Here is a 22,480-nt window from a genome sequence, read left to right as displayed (position 1 = left end):
ATACTCCACTGATGAGGTTCTTAAAAGGAATAGACGACGAGGATCCGTTATATTTATATATATAAATTTTTCCTGTTTTCGAGTCATTTTTCACGCTTTCTCGTTCTTATTTTTCTTTTTTACTCATGCACTATTTATTTTTCCTTTCGACGCATTTTCTACGGCTTTGTTAGCCTTCTTTCAATCATACTCATGTATTATTTATTTTATAATAAATTGCATTTTTTTAGATTGATGAAAATACACATCAGCCTAATTTGATTTTTTCTTTATTTGCTTTTTTACAGTTCATATTTTTGAATTCTTTTTAATCGTTCAAAATTATTGTGCTATTGTATTTTTTTTAGTTACACATTGTTAATTATTAGCGGTAATGTAAGAGCGCTGGAGGGGCTAATAAAGGTGGATGAGCCTCACGGAGACGGGCGAGGTCGGGGCCCCCTCATACCTAATCAAAAAAGAAATTTACAGATTCAATTATACGCTGTCGACCATCACATTTGAACACGAGATATAAAGCAGATGAAGATTAAAAGTAATGTCTACTAATGCAACGCAATATTAACGCGGCATTAATTTTTTTGTAAGCACTCTTTTTATTATTTAATCATCATTACTATTGTTAATAAATATTGTATAATGATATTTCTTTGTACTTTGTAGGATTAAACTGGATTCTAAAAGACAAGAGTATCATAATCGCCGACTAATTACAATTACATAATAAATCTGAATATAATTAAAATTATCAAATAATTTATTTCCTGCTTAGGTAAACGGCCTTTGACGCGATAGTCAATCTCAAAAAGATGAATTTCTCGCTCAAAAACAGCTGCTAGCTGCTCCAGCACATTTTTTGCCTTCGGAGGATAAAGTCAGCTATAACTTTGGCATAACCTTCAAAAAGGAGACTTAGTCAATTTCAAGAGAAACTGACCTATCACACAACCACATAATATCTTCGTCGTGAACAGCGGATATATCGTGCGAGATATTTTCATCCTTAAAGAGGTTTCTCACACGCTGAGTAAACAGCGCAGTATTCGCTTGTATATTCAACTATAAAATAAGGTCGAGGTTCATTTAAAACATTCTCGGAAAAGTAGTAAGGAAAAAAAGATTTTATAAAATATGCTAGCGTAACACCATACATAAAAATTAGTGAGGGTATTGTAATGGAATCCCCGATTCCATTACGCACCTACGACACCAATTTAAGTAGGTCACACAATTTTTCTACGCACGAAACAAGAAACACACATACGTGAGACACTCGCGAGCATCGTCATCGCAGCAGCCGCAAGAAGCAGTATTTCCCACCACAACGTATTCCTACAAAAATAGGATTAGAGACGTAGCGACAAACCATTCCGAAAGAATAGCTAACGCCAAGAAAAAAAATGACGGCGACGAAATAAAAAGATGTCACTGAACGAGTCGCGATATTCCTCACGAAAAGCGACGAAAATCAAAATAGCTATGCGACGAGCAAGCATCGGTCGAGCACGCTCTCCCGAAAACGAATCGGGAAAAGCTACACATGACAGTACGCAGGCGACGAAAAGCAGCAGGAGAGCTGTCACAAGACGCTTTCCCTAAAAACTCAAGCTAATACAAATTTTACGAGGTCACGCGAAGTCAAGAGAAAAGTCGTGAGAATATTAGGCACTCCTAATATGGAAAATCGAGGCTACAGAATTTCCAGTATATAAAGGCCGGGAGCAAAAGGGTGCACATGGTCAGTTTCCTTGAACTCGTCATACTAAACGAATCGCTGCTAGTCGCCAGATCCAGTCGATATCAGTTATACTATTCAAATCAGTATCGAATCAGTTAGTCGCGAGCCAGAACAGCGCGGACGAACTTTGTCGCCACAATAAAACTAGTGCGCACTAAACCAATTAAAAAGTGCGGATACGTTAAAGAGTTCGAGAAAGAATAGCTTATACAAAAACTAAGTGATCGTGTCAAGAATAAGACAAACGCCACTTTCACCGTCCTCTCTCATCAAGGAAAGAGAGCCGACACATCGGAGCACCCATCTGTCAACACCTGCTTCAAAGAGGGACAAGCTAGGAGGACCGAGACGCACACCAGCCTGACCGCACTGAACCACCGACGCCAGGCTCCAGAGCGCCAAGGACCCCACAGCTGCAGCTTCCTGCTGAGACATCGATACATCCACACACACACACACACCCACACATATTGTAAAAGGTACTTTTCTCTTTCTTTTCTATTCGAGTGAATAAAATCGTAGTTGCTCTTAAAATTCTAATGGCTTTTAAGTGATTTCGTTATCCGGCTCCCTTTCCCGGAAGGCAGTGACCGCGTCTGCGGTAGCCAAAAGGGATTTCTTTTGAATAAATAAAAATAATAAATAATAGCCGAAGATAGGGACTCGACACCGTAAGTATATTGGTGGGTTACGCACATTCCGACGTAACAGTATTGCAAAATATCATTCACGTGTTCAATATAATGTATTGCTTTGATTTGTGAGTATAATATTCTTAACATGTAATCTTTAATAGCATCTATATTGCTCAGACATGACTCCTTCTCTGCTTTATTCATTTATAATTTCATTTGTAATGATAATTGTGAACGTATGATGTCTTGCTAGCATAAATTACAGGATTTATTTTTTCTCCGGTGCGATATCTTAACTCGGTTTGATTTCTACATTATATTTCAACTGGTACTTTTTGTTTTTATGTTTTAGCACAAGTGCGCATTGCAACAAAACCAAGGATTTGTTTGAATATACTATGAGAAATATATTTGTCATGCAATTGGAACTACTGAAAAAGGAAAGTAGTAAGTAGAAGGGAGCAAAAGGGGCCATCTAATGACACCAACACCTTTGACCTTGAACTCGATTTTCAAGGTCATTTGAAGGTCATTGTATTTTTTTAACGGGAACCCCTATTTTTGACCTCGGAATACGGAGCAGCGGAAAAAATTACGTCGGAAATGACATTTCAAGTTTGCCTTAGTGACCTTGAGAAGGTCAATTCAAGGTCAAATAAGAAGTATCAGCCTAAGATTGTTTTCCTTTCAATTTTTTCGTAGAATTATCATTTTGTTATTGTAATAAACATTAAGAGAATAATTGACTTAAAATGTGATTATGCTTTGCTGACTTCAAAGCCATTTTGTAAGGTCAAAAGTGCAAAAATGCAATATCAAATGTTATGTGGAGTCCATATTTATATCCTAACTTTAGTGTTGCCCAGGAACAACGACGTGGACGTAATAGGATTGTGTTCCCTTTGGGGTGCTTGATTAGAGTGAGTCTCCTTGCCTCTCACTTTAATTATGTACAGATTTGAATGTAGGTGCCCAAAGACACCACCATTTTTTTGGATTCTATTCAGTTCTTGGGATGTTTTCGTAAGCGAATTTTTATCCTATCTTTAGCGTTACTCAGGAACGACGTGGACACAATTGGCTACTAATTTTCCTCATCAAATTTTGCCTGAATTTATTGTTGAAATAAATAATTTATTTTGTAAAGATGATTTTTCATGTTGAATTTTCCCGCGACTCATTGTTGAAATAGACAATTTTTCTAATAAGAGATCTCTTTTCATATGAATTTATCCTCTACTCATTGTTACTTACACTTAGTATTCAATAGTTTACTAATTATTGAATAGTTATTGATTAGCCAAACTAATCAAATATCATTTGTTTAACATTTTCTCTTTTTCATTCATTGACCTTTATTTTTTCTATTAAAATTTATTACTCATCGAAAGCTATCTAATTTGTTCAGTTTTGTAAAAACAAAATTTTTTATTGAACTTGTTATAAATTTTTAACAATGGCTGATTATCCATCCGCTGAAAGGGTTGATATTTTATTGATTCTTGGTGAATCTAGACGTAATTATCGACAAGCTGCAGCCTTGTATCGAATTCGATATCCCGATAGAAGAAATCCAAGTCATACAACCATTCGTGAGATTTACCGTAGAGCTCAACAAGGGCAACTAGCACGGGTTAGAGAACGTCGTAATTACAACGAAGATGATCTTCGTGTAATGGTCGTTTTAGCAATGGTTCATTTGAATCCCCACGTTAGTACCCGTGAAATTCAAAGGCAAAGTGGTATACCTATGGCTACTGCTTGGAGAATACTGAGAAGTCAACGTTATCATCCATATCATATTACTTTGACTCAGGATCTCACACCTGCTGATATGAGGTTAAGGCTACAGTTTTGCCAATGGGCACGACAAATGATTGCTAATGATCGTCACTTTTTTCAATACGTAATGTTTTCTGATGAAGCAAAATTCAAAAGCAATGGAGAGCTTAACCGACACAACTGTCATTATTCGTCGTATGTTAATCCGCATTGGTACAGGCAGATAGATAACCAAAATCGTTGGAGTCTTGATGTTTGGTGTGGAATTGTTAACGGATACCTTGTAGGCCCATACTTTTTCGATGAAAATGTAAATGGCCATAATTTTTTACAGTTCCTGAGAGAACGTCTTCCAGTACTTCTTGAAGAAGTAGATTTATACACAAGAGCAAGAATGTGGATTCAATTAGATGGAGCTCCTGCGCACTATGCTCGAATAGTTAGACAATATCTTAATCAAAATTACCGTGACAGGTGGATTGGACGCACTGGACGTGGAGATTTGGGTGTTCGACGGCCACCGAGATCTCCAGATATGACATCACCCGATTTCTATTTGTGGGGGTATTTGAAAGATGTTGTTTATGAACATGAAACTACAACAAGGGAAAATATGATCCACAGAATTCAAACCGCTTATGAAAACATCTCAAGAGCTGTATTACTCAGAACAGTAGAACATTTTCAGCAGCGAATTGAATTGTGTATCCAACAAAATGGTGGTGTCTTTGAGCACCTGCGTTGAATTTTGAGCAAAAGTGAGAGGCAAGGGGACTCACTCTAATTAAGCACCCCGAAAAGTGAGAGGCAAGGGGACTCACTCTAATCAAGCACCCCGAAAAGTGAGAGGCAAGGGGACTCACTCTAATCAAGCACCCCAAAGGGAACACAATCCTATTACGTCCATTTGATATTGCATTTTTGCACTTTTGACCTTACAAAATGGCTTTGAAGTCAGCAAAGCATAATCACATTTTAAGTCAATTATTCTCTTAATGTTTATTACAATAACAAAATGATAATTCTACGAAAAAATTGAAAGGAAAACAATCTTAGGCTGATACTTCTTATTTGACCTTGAATTGACCTTCTCAAGGTCACTAAGGCAAACTTGAAATGTCATTTCCGACGTAATTTTTTCCGCTGCTCCGTATTCCGAGGTCAAAAATAGGGGTTCCCGTTAAAAAAATACAATGACCTTCAAATGACCTTGAAAATCGAGTTCAAGGTCATAGGTGTTTGTGTAATTCGATGGCCCCCTTTACCCCCTTCAATTTTTTTTCAGGTCATTTTTCGTTAAAATTAGTTTTTCCGTGGTTTTTTGTCGTGGTCGGATTAAAATGAAACACCCTGTATATACAATTCATCTCTCATATAATTAAATTACGTGAAAAAATATTAAAAATACTTGATCTACTTTATCAATATCTATTTTTTCTGAATAGTAGTATTACATCACTGAATTCTTCCCTTTTTTGTAACAGTTCAGCTGTGCATACATAAAAAGCTGGACAACCCCATCGAGAATATGCTGAAAAATTAATGAAAATGAATGAAAAATATGCTTATGTAAGATTACACAATAAATACACTGTCATAAATAATATATTTACTGTCATGTATGTGAAACAGTTGCTGACTAGCTAAAATGCAAACTTAACTACAAATCTTTTTTTGTATCACCTACTTACTACTTTCCTTTTTCAGTAGTTCCAATTGCATGACAAATATATTTCTCATAGTATATTCAAACAAATCCTTGGTTTTGTTGCAATGCGCACTTGTGCTAAAACATAAAAACAAAAAGTACCAGTTGAAATATAATGTAGAAATCAAACCGAGTTAAGATATCGCACCGGAGAAAAAATAAATCCTGTAATTTATGCTAGCAAGACATCATACGTTCACAATTATCATTACAAATGAAATTATAAATGAATAAAGCAGAGAAGGAGTCATGTCTGAGCAATATAGATGCTATTAAAGATTACATGTTAAGAATATTACACTCACAAATCAAAGCAATACATTATATTGAACACGTGAATGATATTTTGCAATACTGTTACGTCGGAATGTGCGTAACCCACCAATATACTTACGGTGTCGAGTCCCTATCTTCGGCTATTATTTATTATTTTTATTTATTCAAAAGAAATCCCTTTTGGCTACCGCAGACGCGGTCACTGCCTTCCGGGAAAGGGAGCCGGATAACGAAATCAAGATATTCGGTAACTGTGCATTTGAACATTTTACAGATATCTATTTGTGTAAACACTGTGTTGACACAGTGATTTGTTACTTTTCAAAGATATTTTATGCACTGAAATATTTAAACAAAATTTTTCAAATATCAACGGATACATTTTGTTATGATTCTGCAAAGATATATTTTATGTTATTTAAACGCTCCGTATTCGTATTTGTTATAGCGTATTATACTCATATTATTATTTTATTATATCAACATTGTAGTGTTTTGTAATTTGTACAATATTTGAATCTATTAATAAACTAATTGATATAATTTCTTTTTTAAATATTATTATTTAAAACCAATATAAATTTGAGGTTAGGTATGCTTGCCGAGAAGCGCACAAAAAAAGCTGCGTGCCTACATATTGCTATGGCATAAATAGTGCAAGCACAATGCTAGCAAATTAACGGTACTCATGCTTTCCGGTTTTGCACTTTTGGGGAACTCAGCAAATTGACGTCAAGTTGACGTCAAAAAGCCGGGGCACACTACCGTCACGAGCGCGGCATGTGTGCTGTCTTATTGCTGGCATTATGCCGACACGGTGTTATCTGCCCCGATAACATCGCGTACCGGGCATTTTGGGGTCACGCATGCTGGCCGCTCGTTCCGTCATTGTGACGTCCCTAAGATATCTTTCGTTGGAATTTTCAACAATTTTTTTTTCCTGCCATTCGGGAAGTCATAATGTTGACATTTTGGCGGCACAGCGTGCCAGCACGCGTGATCACATTGCGACGGCACGAAACTTTGTCAGAATGACGGCCATGAGTGCCGGCTGTATGACACCGGCACTCATGGCAGCATTATGACGACATTTTGAGGAGCTACATGACGGCATTGTGCCTTCGACCCGTGTTCAAAATTTATTAACATTTGGCGCTGTCAGAGTGCTAGCAGAATGCCTGCTGGGCGTGCTGTTCGCCATGACAGCATTCTGTCGGAACGACATTCTCGCAGAATGCTGGCTTTGTTGGCTGGGAAACTTAGAAAATTTTCAGCCGCACAATTCACGAAATAAGGCTTTTCAATGTATTATATTTTAAGGCTGTTGATTTTGTTAATTTGGGCTATTATTTATCCACCGGTCTTTGTTCCTTGCCAATTTTTATTAATTATATTATTATGACTACTCTTTCATGACTACCGAATTTATAGCATTCTGCCAGTTTCGCGCCTTACACGAAGTAAGCGGCGAATATCAATGTTGTTAAACGCGTTAATAATAATTTTGGCGATTGTTTATTACAATAACTTGCAACTTTATTTACATCAACAGCTGCTCGCAGTATATAAGGACACAATTAGCTATGACTTGTAACAAGTGTTCGTGGTCGAGTGGTAAAGTGCCAGCCTGTTAACTGAAAGGTTCAGGGTTCGATCCCCGCTCGAGTAACATTTTTTTCTTTTTTCTTAATTTAAGTGCCGGCACGATGCTTGCACCGGAGCCTTTCTACAATGCGTTCCGTTCCGTCTGTTCTGTTCCGTTGCTCCGCGGAACGCGCATTGCAGTTGCCAATCTACGCGTTTATATAAGTTTGGTTATTCACATGTAACCGTAACAGTTTCTCTACTACAACTCTGTCATTGGTCTATGCGTATCACTTGTGCTCCGAAAAATGCATTACAATCAAAGTTATAAACAAATAAAACAATTAGCTTTGATATGTCAAAGTCAAATTTTGATTGAATTGTTGAAAAAAATAGAGAAGAGACGAGTTAGAAGATGGTGGACAAAACCACATATTTATCCTCAATTAAAGGATCAATATGGTACATTTGACCAAATATTTAAATATTTTGCTTTAAAAGATCATGAAGAATTTTATAATTTTATGCACATGAGTGTAAACAATTTTATTCAACTGTATGATCTTGTGAGCCATCGTTTTTTAAAACGTAGTATTAGAAGGGCATTAAGTCCAGTGTAGCTGTGATTTTCTAGAACATATAAATATTTGACATTAAACTTGAAAATAAATAAATAACTGTAAATCATGTCACAAATCTAGTTACACATCAATAATCTTACACATTGCAAACAATAAAAAGTTTAAAATAAATAAATCAGTACTATAATTAAATATATTATGAAAATAATTGGGCATGATATCTTATAAAAACAATTTATCGATAAATTACCTTAGAAATAATCCTTTTGACAAAAAAGCATTTCGGAGCAAGAAACTTTTCGGAGCACAAGCGACACGCATAAATTAATAAGAGTTGTAAGTAGAGAAACTGTTTCGGTTACATGTCAATAACCAAACTTATATAAACGCGTAGATGGGCAACTGCAATGTGCGTTCCGCGGAGCAACGGAACAGAACGCACAGAATAGAACAGACGGAACGGAACGCATTGTAGAAAGGCTCCCGCGTGCCAGCATTGTGCTGAGCACAATGCTGTCATTTCCGGGTCATGGAGCAGGGCCCAGATAACAGCGCGTGCAGAGCAGTCCAAGAGCATGAATGTTCGGCACGTATGACGGCTCTGTCTTGTCATGTTGTGGTCGTGCGCGTAAAAAAATTTCGATTTTTCAAACGCGCATTTGGCGCGGGCAAAATATCGGCACGTTGTCGCATATAATTGGAAGGCCGTCATGTTGGCAATTTGTTGACATTCGTAATGGTTTCCGTATAGCGCAGCTTTTTACTTTTGGCGCGCTCGTTTGCAACGACCATCACTTGGAATTTGGATGTCTATTGTTAATCAATTGCAAAAACCAAAGACCGAGAATTTCGCAGTGCAGCAGCCTTTTTTAGTGTTCACGGTGCAGTTTTTGACCCGAGGAAGCAGCAGCATTACGGAGAATCCCTCGTCGTAAAATTTTTTCATTCTCTTTTCATTGTAGAGATAAGTATAAATAAATTAAGTTTTCCGAGGTTAGGGTTGCATTAATTTAGTTATTTTTTTCATTGTTACTTTCGTTCACTAGCATTGAACAGATTTTTATAAAGTATCTTCACATATTTTAATATTTAATCATTCTAATTTAGAATTGCAAGAGTCATTTGTAAAATTTTTTTTAATTCCATTAATTATCTAAACTTGAAACTTGCAATTACAGTTATTGGTTTATTGTAGTGTTAAATATTGTTAGATAAAGAATGTATAGATTAAAATCAATTCGTTGTAGTCGTAAACCATTAGAAGATTGTTCACCAGACCATAGAGCCCGTATAACTCGATTATTAGAGAGAGCACGTAAAGATCATTTTAGTAATGTTAGATCTAATGTACAAGTTGTACCTGAAAGAGTTACAGATACCGTGCCTGATGTTAATAGTACAGTAGATCATTCTGATGTTAGTGAACGTAGTAACTTCAATAAATTTTCTCCTAATATCAGCTTGTCGCTCAATGATATGGTCCATGAGTCTGGATCTTCAGATGAATTTAACAATACAATAAGTGAAAGTGACTCTACTTCAGTATGTGGTGAAGATAGCATAGAAGATTTTGCAAGTAGATTAGCTGTTGCTTTTACTGAATCCAATATGTCTGACATGCAAGCAAGATGCGTTTTGCAAGCTCTTAAAACACATAAATGCTTTTCAGCTCTACATGTGGATCCTCGAACCATCCTCAAAACTCCAGCTCATGCTGCTTCGACTGATCAGGCAGCTGGAGGCGAATATCTTCATCTTGGTGTCGAGCAGGGTCTTGTTCAAATTCTTCTATAGACTCCTGCAGACAAAATCCCTGACATTCTTGAAGTTGATTTGAGTACGGATGAGGCATCGCTAGATAAGTCAAGTAAGGTTTAGATGTGGCCTATACAAATCAGTATAGCCAACATCCCAAGAAGTTCTCCACAGATTGTTGGTGTTTTTAAAGGTTCAAGAAAACCTACCAATGCTTCTGAGTTTCTCAAACCATCTGTTGACGAATTGCTTAGAATAATTCAAACTGGCATTGTATTTAATTTTAAACAAAAATTTGTTGATTTAAGGTGTTTTGTAGCAGATGGTCCTGCTTGAGCGTTTGTTTTAGGCCATTCTGGACACAGTTCTCGAGCACCCTGCTCTCGGTGTAAGGTGAGAGGAGAATGGATTCGAGTAGGAGTAATGGTGTATAGAGGAACTGCTCATCCTCTTCGCACACAAGAAGAATATTCTCTACGGAAAGATAGTGATCATCACAAGACTGAAAGTGCTATTGTTGCTTTACGCTTGAATGCAGTTTCGAACACAGTGTTCGACTACATGCATTTAGTGTGTCTTGGTGTGATGGCCAAAATTTTCCAAGGAATCATCGATGGCAGATTTGTGAAATCAGCTAAACTTTCTCCAAATAATATTAAAGTTTTAGGTGATCGATTAGCACTAGTGGAGAAGTATTGTCCTCTGGATTTTGCTCGGAAGCCTGTCAATATTGACAAGCATGGCAAATTCAAAGCCACTGAGCAACGCCAAATCCTTCTTTACACTGGGCTTGCGATATTTCTTGGTTTAATGAATTCTGCTGTTTATGAGATTTTTCTTTTGCTACACACAGCAATCAGAATTCTTGTCAGCCCTTCGTGTTCTATAGAATCTATCAATTTTGCTGAAAAATGCATAAAATTGTTTGTTGAATCTGCTCCTGATGTTTATGGTATAGAATTTCTTTCGTACAACACTCATGGACTGTTACATCTTACTGACGATGTCAGATCATTCGGACCATTGGATGGCTATTCTGCTTTCCCGTTTGAAAATAATATGACCTATTGCAGAAAATTGTGCAGGAAACAGGGTCAACATTTGCAACAGATTGCAAATAGGCGAATGGAAGATTGTCGAGTCAATCGCCAGAAGAGAGTTGATAGTACAACGTTCAAATTCGTTGGAAGACATTCGAAAGGACCTTCTCTACATAATAGCAACTTTGATCAGTACAGAAAAGTTGTTAAAGGGCCACTTCAATTATCAATTCTTCAGCAAGATAACACCATTATTCTTCAAAATGGATCAATCTGCGTCGTTCAAAACATAATTGAAATTCCAGATGATGGTTGCTACTTGTTGGTAAAGTCTTTTGTTTCAGTAGAAGATTTTTATAATCTTCCTGTGGCTTCTTCAGAGATTGGTGTTTTTCTTTGTTCGCAGCTATCTTCTACAGTCTCCCTCGTTAGTTTTAATACAGTAAAAGCAAAATGTTTTAGAATGCCATACTGGCCACAGCTTGCAACAACAGATAATCAATCTGCAGTTTTCATTGTTGTTGAAATTTTGTCTTCTCATCAGTCTTTGTAGTGCTACTTACAAATCTTTTTTGTTATTTAAGAAAATACATAGCATTAATATTTTCATTGGAAATTAATTATAAAAATTTATAATTTAGATGGGTCCAAAAAAAAAAAAAAAATACCAGAGAGCTCTACATCCAGACGAAGCAGCAAGGATGCTCCGTCAAAAGATGGCATCATTATCAGGAGGCAGAAACCCCGAGAAAAGGAAGGATGAAAGAGCCTTCCAGACAATAAGCCATGTTGACAGGAGAATCAGTCAACAGCAGCAGCATCAGGGAACGCCGCAAACACACCCACACGAATCAGGAAACCGACAGCAAGACCAACAACACGCACATCAACACTCATCTCATAATCAGATTACACAACAAAAACAACACGCTCATCAACACACATCACACAATCAGCATACACAAGACAAACAACACGCAAATTAGCACATATCACGAAACCAGCATGCACAAGACACTAGACAACGCCTACTGAATGATCCTCACATCCCGTCACACACATCCTTTATCACGCGCATCCCCATCCCTTCAAACTCAACGCGCACACTCACAATCACACATGCACTTGCCATCAGCACAAATTGACAAACTTACACCTTTGAAAGGTTTACAGGCACCGCCTCTCGGTTCGAGTACGCCCAAGCGTGATCCACGTCAATCATCAACATCGACGTTCAACAAGTCTCGGCCCAAATTCACGAAGCCCCACGGAGAAGCCCCACGACGAAATGAAGCAGGCGAAAACAGCATAATTGCAGAGCAACAATTACGTCCATCTTCTCGTACTAATAACCCAGGTAAATTAGTTATGTACAATCAAAAATGATGCATTAGTCATGATATTCATGATATTTTTTATATTTTTGATAGCTACGTCATATGAAACCAGCAACTCTTCAGCACCGCCGTTAAATCTACAAAGGCCTTCATCGTAAAAAATCGAGTACATTTATTTCCTGTGAAATGTAATGTATAAAAATGTGCCTATAATGCGTTCCTCTCTTTCAAATCTTCAGCTTGATTCTTCAAAAGTTGACCAATTTGGAAGAATCTTCTAAGTAAGCAAGCAAGCTTTTATTGTATAACATTATTAGTTTATTTTTCACAATAATTTAATAGCACTAAAATTTGTAATTATTTTATAGAAATATTGAAAATACCTTGAAAGACACCGAAGTACGAATGAGGTAAAATTTGTTCAAGTTTTACTTATGAATCTAATACTAAAGTTATTGGAGAAATATACTAACAAAATTTCGTTCAATTTCAGTGAATATGGAACAAGATTAGAAAATGTGGAACAAACTGTGAAGTGAGTATTGTATCTCCGAGCAGCTGCGCGAGAAAAAATTAATTTTTTGTTTCTCGTCGAAGGCTTTGGAGGATCGGATGCGGTATAAAGACATTTTCTGGCTGGCAACGGGCAGAGGGACTCTACCGGAGCTCGGATGCTCCGTTATTATATTTCTCTTGTTCTAAAAATTGCGCGACGATCGACGGAAGAATCGTAGATTTTCGCGCATTTCGCAGCACCGAACATTAAAGCAGGCGCTTGGATGGTTGCTTGAGCGAAGGGGCACCTTAGGCACTTGATTAGCCGCGGATAGTTATGGCCGATTATCGCAATGCACCGATGCTGTCTATATACAGATTACACCGGCACATAAAATAAAAAAAGTTGTCTGCGCGAGAAATCAGACCTATCTATCTTTATGTTTTTCGGGTCGCTGAATTCGAATATAAGGTTAGTTGGCCCCATCACGTCAGGGTCAAGGTCAGTTGGAGGTCAAATTAAGAAGAAAAGGTTTAAAAAAATTAAAATGCCATATATTTATGTTTTTTTTGGTCGCTGAATCCAAATCCGGAATCAGTTTGGCCCCATTACGTCAGGGTCAAGGTCAGTTCAAGGTCAAACTGAGATAAAATGGTTAAAAGAAATAAAAATGCCATACATTTATGTTTTTTTGGTCGCTGAATCTGAATCTGGGGTCAGTTTTACCCGATCACGTCAGGTTCAAGGTGAGTTCGAGGTCAAATTAGGAAGTAACGGTTAAAAAAATTAAAATGCTATATATTCATGTTTTTTTGGTCGCTGAATCCAAATCCGGAATCAGTTTGGCCCCATCACGTCAGGGTCAAGATCAGTTCAAGGTCAAACTGAGAAGAAACAGTTTAAACCGATTAAAATGTCCTATCAAAACTTTCCAAAAATGGAAAAAGATACCGAAAAATTGTAAAAAATCTTATTTAATCACATAATATCTTGTGTACAGAGAAAAGTTGCTTTCGTTTATATTTTTTTCTTATTTTGCTTTTTTTCCACTAGCTTAGTAACTCTCGATGTCTTTCTTTACTCCTTTTTTCTCTTGTAACGAACTCTTTTTACTTCAAATGACCTATGCAATGGGTTTCTTTTTCTCTTTTTGTTATTTGTTTTAATGTCTCTCTTCAGTGTCCAGCAAAAATCTGCCATCATGTTGACATTCCATCTTCCTTGGTATCGATTCTCCATTACACTTATATCTTGATGAAATCGATCTCCCTGTTTTTCATTGACATCTCCTAGATTAAGGGGGAAGTAATCAAGATGGGAATGTAAGAAATGCATTTTATAACTCATCAAGCAACGTTTGTAAAAAAATTCCACAAGAGCGATACCTATTGCTTGTGCCTGTAACCAGGCACCTCCACGCGGTGACGGTGGGCAACAGAACCGTCTAGCTTTACAAACGATAAAGAGAATTGATATTCACATGGATGTAATAAAAGTTGTAATTTGTTTTGTTATCTGAAATGTTTAAGTTGATTTACAGTGAATGCTTTGGTATTGAAGTAGCCAATCAAAATGTAAACTGGGTGCCACAAAAAGTTTGCAGTAGATGTTATACGATGGTAACACGCTGGGAAAGAGATAAAACAGAAAGAAACTTGAAATTTACAAAACCAATGATATGGTCTTCTCCAACGTGTCAAAATGACTGCTATTTTTGTATGACTAATACCAAAGGTTTTAACACGGCTAATAAATCTAAAATTGTATACGCAGACGTTTCTTCAGTAGTGAAACCTGTGAGAATAGAAGTCATGGATAAAACTGTTAGTATCGAACCCATGGATGTGGACCGCTTAGGCGAAGTAGAAGAAATGCAAGTTGATGAGTCCTGTGACGAAGAAGGTTCTGAGGTTGAAGAAGAATCTGACGAAGAATCCTCAAACGAAGAATACCTGCCAGCTAGTACAAGTAAAGCTCCAGAAACCTTTAACCAAGAAGAGTTAAGTGATCTTATTCGAAATTTAGGATTACCTAAAGATGGAGGAGAATATATAGCGTCAGTTCTTAAAACGAAAAATCTGTTAGCAAAAGGAACAACGGTCTCTTTTTATCGAGATAGAGAAAAAGAATATAGGAATTTTTTTACGAACGATGAAGAGAATTCGTTGGTATATTGTATAGATGTTAAAGGTTTAGTCGATGCGATAAAATCGAATACGTATAAAGACGAGGAATGGAGACTTTTTATTGATTCGTCAAAACGAAGTCTGAAAGCTGTTCTGCTTCATAACGGAAACAGGTTTGCATCCATTCCCATAGCTCACTGGACTAAGCTGAAAGAGACTTATGAAAATTTAGAAATTGTATTGGAAAAAATAAACTACTTGGAACATCAATGGAAAATTTGTGGTGATCTTAAAATTGCAACCATGATCTTAGGACAACAATCAGGTTTTACTAAAAATCCCTGCTTCTTGTGTTTATGGGATAGTCGAGACTGGGTAAATCACTACGTTAAGAAAGTATGTCCAACTAGAACACATTTTGAACCAGGATCGAGGAACATTATACGTACGCTACTGATTGACCCATCAAACTATCTGCTACCACCACTTCATATCAAACTTGGCCTCATGAAGCAGTTCGTCAAAGCTCTGGATAAAGATGGCGATTGTTTCCAGTATTTGGGAGAAAAGTTTCCCGCAATAAGTGAAGCTAAATTAAAAGAAGGTGTTTTTGATGGTCCTCAAATTTGTACTCTATTTGAAGACGAAACATTTATCACAAAAATAAACGACACAGAAAAAGCTGCATGGCAATGTTTTAAAACTGTTCGTGAGAACTTTTTAGGAAATAAAAAGAGTGAGAACTATCGGGAACTAGTTGAACAAATGTTGGAGAATTTCAAAAATTTGGGTTGCTTGATGAGTTATAAAATGCATTTCTTACATTCCCATCTTGATTACTTCCCTCTTAATCTAGGAGATGTCAATGAAGAACAGGGAGAACGATTTCATCAAGATATAAGTGTAATGGAGAATCGATACCAAGGAAGATGGAATGTCAACATGATGGCAGATTTTTGCTGGACACTGAAGAGAGACATTAAAACAAATAACAAAAACGGAAAAAGAAACCCATTGCATAGGTCATTTGAAGTAAAAAGAGTTCGTTACAAGAGAAAAAAGGAGTAAAGAAAGACATCGAGAGTTACTAAGCTAGTGGAAAAAAAAAGCAAAATAAGAAAAAAATATAAAAGAAAGCAACTTTTCTCTGTACACAAGGAAGATATTATGTGATTAAATAAGATTTTTTACAATTTTTCGGTATCTTTTTCCATTTTTGGAAAGTTTTAATATGACATTTTAATCGGTTTAAACTGTTTCTTCTCAGTTTGACCTTGAAGTGACCTTGACCATGACGTAATGGGGCCAAACTGATTCCGGATTTGGATTCAGCGACCAAAAAACATGAATATATAGCATTTTAATTTTTTTAACCGTTACTTCCCAATTTGACCTCGAACTGACCTTGAACCTGAAGTGATCGGGTAAAACTGACCCCGGATTCGGATTCAGCGACCGAAAAAACATAAATGTATGGCATTTTTATTTCTTTTAATCATTTTTTCTCAGTTTGACCTCGAACTGACCTTGAACCTGACGAGATGGGGCCAAACTGATTCCGGATTTAGATTCAGCGACCAAAAAAACATAAATATATGGTATTTTAATTTTTTTAAACCTTTTCTTCTTAATTTGACCTCCAACTGACCTTGACCCTGACATGATGGGGCCTAACTGACCTTATATTCGAATTCAGCGACCCGAAAAACATAAAGATAGATAGGTCTGATTTCTCGCGCAGACAACTTTTTTTATTTTGTTTGCCGGTGTTATTGGTGATTTTAGTAGATTTAAAAGCATAAAACTCGCATCCATTTTTTTCAAGAACGCACTTGCCCATATAAAGAAAAGCGTCACGTATATATAAAGCTTGCATTTTTGAACGTTATAAACGTATAATAGCGGTTGTGAACTATGCGCGCGGAAAAAGTCTGCTGTCTCTTCTTTATGAAACAATTATCCCGAGCTAAACTATGTTTAAATGAATCGATATAAAAAAATTGATAAAACAGCGACTCACTTGATTGATATGTCTTGGTGAGCTGGTCGATAAGATCACTGGTATTCGCGTTAGTATAGCCTTTATTTCCTGCATTCGGTTTAATATTGTAATAATTTATATTTTACAGACAAATGAACGAGACATTAAAGCGTTCTAACAAGAACAAACGGATGACAACCAGAGACCAACCTGCGTACCTACCCTTCAAGACAACAGCTGATCTTCTCTGATTCAATTATGCCAATGAAGAGCAGTATGCCGACCTTGTGAGAAGAACATAATGATTCTACAAGATTATTTATTATTTGTATAAGTATTTGTAAATTAATGCAATCAATTGCTTCATTTCAGGTCGACTATTTATTATATTTAGGAGTCAACGCATCAATAGCAGCAGCAAAATGTATTAAGAATTGCTTCAAATTCAGTGAAGAATTCTTTACACAGATGACCTGGACTGGGTCAGAAAAGTTTAACATAGTGGGCTTAAAAGATACTCGTTTTGCAGCTGCATGCGAAGGTATGCATTTTTTAAATTATACTTTATATACATATTTATTACGTTTTTATAAATTCACAATGAATTTTAATTTTTTAGAAGCCTTATCATCGTACTACCTCGTTTATACGAAATCCAAGAAGGATGAGTTTGTCTTCGTCATGACAAAAGCTTTGAAAAGTGCCAAGGAAGGTTTTCGACGTAAATGTCTGAAGAGGAAGGCTCCACCTCCAGAAAATAACCGCAATCTACAAGAACCGCAACCAAAACGACGACACGAAGACGACGAGGATACCTTATCAATTGCCTCCGGTGACATCAGCACAAGAGAGGACGCAATGAACAATGGCGAAGAGTATCAGGATCGCCAGTTAGGTAACGTCAGGGAGAATGAAGGCATCCTTGGCAACAACCAGAGATTCGACAATCCAGACGATGACTACGGCAACAACGGTGACAACAACTATGATAACGTCGGTCGAGAGCGCAACGGCGAAGATGAACAGGGCATCGGTGGAGAGGGCAACGGAGAAGATGAACTGGACGACGGCGATTATCCTCCGTACGGTGGATACGATTTCAACGGCGGTGGTGAAGATGATTTCGGCATCGGTGGCTATCATGACTTCAGGACTGAGGAATACAGTGAAGAGAGCATTCCTGAACATCACCCCGAAGACCGTAACGACTACGAGAAGGATGACAGCACCGAAGATAATGAGGCAAATAAAGACGCCAACATCAATGAGGAAGGCGATTGGGCAACCGAGTATTTGGATCAGGAGGACGATCCCGTGTACAGGTTTATAAAAGGCGGAGAAAGGTTGTGATTATAGTTTAATATGTTTATAGTTTTGCACTTCCTCCTCCTTTTTTCAATTTATTTATTCATTTATTTATTTATTATTGTCATGTTTTCTCACAGGAAAATAAAAAACAGACATCGAACTACTTTTTATTCTTTTTCAATTTCATTCATTGATGTCCGTTTTTTATATTATAATAGCGCTTTTTTACAGTTTCGGTAGTTTACTTGTTTGTAATCGTTTTGAATTAAAATTAAATTTGTTGTATTTGCTTGTAATTTTAACTAATTTATTCTAGACACTAGTATATATGTAAGAAAGCGCTGGAGGGGCTAAGAAAGTGGATGAGCCTCACAGAGAAGGGCGAGGTCGGGGCCCCCTCATACCTAAACAAAAAATTTAATTTTCTTTATTCAATTTCATTAGAAGCTGGAAAAGACCAATACGACTGCTGCTCATCTTCTTCACCAAGAACTAAGGATCTGCATCAGGGACTCTCACCATATGAAGATATAAGTATCCAGTCCTCTAAATTCTTCACTTTTCAGGTCTTGACAATGGGTTTCTCTAATCCTTCTTCGTTGATCTTTATTATACTTCTACTATTACTTACTCGCCTATATCATATGTGCAGTGTGCACCTAATTTTTTTTACTCTGTTGCTCTCAACAGTTTTTTAAAATAATTTTTTGCAGTTACAGGAATGAGCAATGAGGCTAAATTAGGTGGCCAGGAGGTGTATATAATGAAAAACCCTCCAAGCCATGCTGGATGTCGCTGCAGGACATGAGTACTGCTCGTCTTCTTCGCCAGGAGCTAAGGATCTTCATCGAGGACTCACTAACATGAAGATTTAAGAGTCCACGGCCAGTGTTTCATAAATATAGATAAAGAGGATCTATGAGTCCTCAATATGAATATGTTTTCTGCTGTATTGTAGGTCCAAAATGAAATAATTACTTTGTCATTGGCCTGTCTATATCAATAAAATGCTACCGGAGCACTTAAAACTTAAAATTCTTATTAATAAACTAAGCTAAAAGACAAAGTGATTATTACCATTAAGACCTAAACATATTGTAAAAAACAATTCAAATGGCATTGTGAATAACTTAAAAATGTTATCAGGTGCAATAATTTAAAACGACAATATAATTGTCATGCCATTTGGATTGTTTTACAATAAGAAGTATAAAACTTGATACGGTTGTAGGGATTATTATTGTTAATTTGTTTTATTCACATTGGCGATCAATTTTTGTGTTCAAGGTTTATATTTTTTATTATAACGATTGTTGCATTCCAGTATTTTCAATATTTTATTTAAATTTGCGATTCTATTTTAGGTTGATTGTTTTACGTTCGTGATTTGTATATCTACGTTTGTAATGTGATATTTATTATTATGTATTTTTAATAAATCAATTTGTAATTCATTTTTAATTTTTCTTGTTTGAAAATAAATGTATAACCTCTTTATATAGGTTACGGATACCCCGCCGAAAGAGCGCATAAAAAAGCTCCGTGCTTGCACGTTGACCCCGCATAAGAAGCAAAATAATGGAAAATTGCTGGCATGCGTGCTTTTGCGTTTTCTCCGATTTCGGGCGTGCGGCATATGACGAGCATTTGACGGCAAAAACGCGTGCAGCCATGCATGTCAACATGTTGCCATCAATGCGCCGACATGATGTTATCTGGGGGGTACTTGGACGTCACGCGTGGCCCATTCCGAGCAGTCTCGGTGCCGTCATTCGGCCGACATCATGTTATCGGCCCTGATAACATCCCATGCCGAGCATTTCAGGATCACGCGTGCCGAGCACGCGTGCTCGAGCTGTGCCGTCGCCGTACCGACATTCGTGAAAAAAACTTTTAAATTTAATTTCCAACCAATGTTGGCGGCACGAAACAGGCATTATGCAAACACGCGAGCCGAGCATGCATGACAGCAAGTTGGCGGTATGGCGTGCCAGCATCGTGACGGCACGAGTTGCTAATTCCGTGGTCGCATTTTCGACAAACTTTGTGCCGGCACAAGTCCAGCATTGTGGCGGCATACCGTGCTGCATGATTTCGATAATCCGCGGGCCACGCGTGATTCAGCACTCGTGCTTGCTTTATGCCGTCAGCATACCGGATTCCGTGCTTCGCCGGTAAAAATTTGCATCAACAGCCTCAAACGGCGGCATCGAGAGAATGCATCATACACTGACTGAATATTTAAAATAATACATGGAGTCACAAACGGATTGGAGCAAGTGGCTTCCTATTTGCCAGCACGCATATAACTGCACGGAACACGAGGCATCGGATTTCACGCCGCACGAGTTAGTCTTCGGACAAAAACCACGAACACCATCAAGCTTCCAGCCGAGAGACGTTGACACGTCTGTAACTTACAATTACCGATTTAATAAGCAATTTATCTCAATTACAAACCTTGGCGGCAATGAACTTAGTTCAGGCAGAATATAGATCTAAATATTACTATGATAAGAAACTTAATGTAAAACATTTTAGAGAAGGGGAACTAGCCTATATGCTTAAAGAACCGCAGATGGTTTAATAACCATTCACTAATTAATTTAATCGGTATTTTCAGGTCCATTACTTGAGATACCTTGGAGGTGCGAATGAAACTGACGCTGCAGCGATTTATTTCAAAGCCGGCTTCAAGTTTGGCGAAGATTTGTTCCGGAATGTGACTTGGCATGGATCCAAGTCGGACAACAATATTTTGGCGTTAAAAGATACGCGTTTCGCTTTAGCCTGCAGTGGTATGTATATCTGAATTTATTATTTTTTTGTCGATAGTTGAATTAATTTAAATCTTTTCTTTTAACGCAGAGGCTATGCCCATTTTAAAGGAAATCCTCAGGAAGCCGAACAAGGATGAGTTTGTGATTGCGATGACGAAAGCTTTGAAGAGCAGTAAGGAAGCTTATCGTCGTAAAAGCAAGAGAGTTGCACCACCGGCCGAACAACCGCTTCCTTTCAAGAGGCAACGCCAAAATGACCCACCGCAGAATAACGCGGTGGCAAATTTGGAGTAGGAGTACGACCTCGAACCACTCTTTGCGGGCGAACTACATCAGCCCATCGACAACCAGCAGCAGCTCATGGACCAACAGCAGCCCAACGATGGAGACCAAGAGGTCGACGAAGACCAGTTCGACGATACGCAGGTCATCGAGGAAGAAAAAGACGAAGAAGGAGAAGAAGGAGAAGAAGCTGAAGAAGCTGAAGAAGCTGAACAAGAAGAAGCTGAAGAAGACGAAGACTTGAAAGAACAGGAAGAAGAAGAACTGAAGGAGCCGGATACGTACTTGGACGACTACGGTTCAAAGTCGATCAATTTAAACCAGGATGACCTTCAACCGTCGGACGAGGATCTCTACCCGGAATGAGCTAAGTCGCCCCTTTATTTATTGATGTTCTTTTGTTCATTTAATCCATGTACTTTCTTTGTAGCTTAATAGAAAAATATAGATCGGTTTTGCTCTTTGCTTTTTGTTTCTTCAAGTAATTTGTTTTTATAAATGATCTATATTTTTTTATCGGAACGCTCCCTTACAGTTTGTTTTCATCAATAATTTTCGATCGTTATTACATTTATCTTTTGTATTAGTTTTTTTATTGTTCGTAGTTAGTGTTAAAAGTGTAAGAGAGCGTTGGAGGGGCTATTGCATTGGTTGAGCCTCACAGAAGGGGGCGGCGGTGGGGCTCCCTTCACCAACCCCCCCCCCCAAAAAAAATTAATGCATTTTTTTGTCAAAGGTCACTCGAACGATGATATGGTAGAAAAACGATAACGACGAACTAAACAACGCTTATACTTGCTACGCAAGTTTACTTATCAGGTCCTCTTATTTTATTTACTTTTATTTTCAATTGATTGCATTGATAATTTTATAAACTGTTTTTGTCATTTTTCTCTTTTCGAGGTCATCTCTTTTTACGAATCAGCAACAGCAGCACGAAAATGTATTTGTGGAAAAGTAGCAGCTGTCAGTTGACTCACTCAAGGACTGCGCACTCATCATTCAACGTATAAACTTATTTCTTAATAATAATTCTTAATATACTCTCTTAATTGTAATGACTTTCATCAG

General features: G+C 37.4%; 1 protein-coding gene across 2 annotated transcripts; it reads left to right on the top strand.

The window, feature by feature from the left end:
* The first annotated feature begins 9,422 nt into the window (after positions 1 to 9,422).
* On the top strand, positions 9,423 to 19,683 carry LOC103317699 (uncharacterized protein DDB_G0290685-like). 2 transcript variants are annotated; one of them, XM_031932252.1, is made up of 8 exons: positions 9,474 to 12,456; positions 12,530 to 12,602; positions 12,676 to 12,717; positions 12,805 to 12,846; positions 12,930 to 12,971; positions 17,188 to 17,326; positions 17,412 to 17,580; positions 17,659 to 19,683. In XM_031932252.1, the coding sequence occupies exons 7-8, from the start codon at positions 17,508 to 17,510 to the stop codon at positions 18,387 to 18,389; spliced, it is 804 nt and encodes a 267-aa protein (XP_031788112.1). In that variant the 5' UTR covers positions 9,474 to 12,456; positions 12,530 to 12,602; positions 12,676 to 12,717; positions 12,805 to 12,846; positions 12,930 to 12,971; positions 17,188 to 17,326; positions 17,412 to 17,507; the 3' UTR covers positions 18,390 to 19,683. The 2 variants fall into 2 exon arrangements, 1 of the variants encoding a protein (XP_031788112.1); XR_004345144.1 differs by lacking the exon at positions 17,659 to 19,683 and having other exon boundaries at positions 9,423 to 12,456; positions 17,412 to 17,463.
* The last annotated feature ends 2,797 nt before the right edge of the window (positions 19,684 to 22,480 follow it).

The sequence above is a fragment of the Nasonia vitripennis genome, assembly GCF_009193385.2.
Source record: "Nasonia vitripennis strain AsymCx chromosome 1 unlocalized genomic scaffold, Nvit_psr_1.1 chr1_random0006, whole genome shotgun sequence".
NCBI lineage: Eukaryota > Metazoa > Arthropoda > Insecta > Hymenoptera > Pteromalidae > Nasonia > Nasonia vitripennis.
The sequence above is the reverse complement of the archived record's forward strand: the minus strand, read 5'-3'. Positions and strand labels throughout refer to the sequence as shown.

Coding starts and splice junctions, on each gene's coding strand:
- LOC103317699 (XM_031932252.1), top strand. CDS start 17,508: ATGACCTGGACTGGGTCAGAAAAGTTTAACATAGTGGGCTTAAAAGAT. Junction 17,581..17,658: donor TTTTGCAGCTGCATGCGAAG/GTATGCATTTTT, acceptor TTAATTTTTTAG/AAGCCTTATCATCGTACTAC.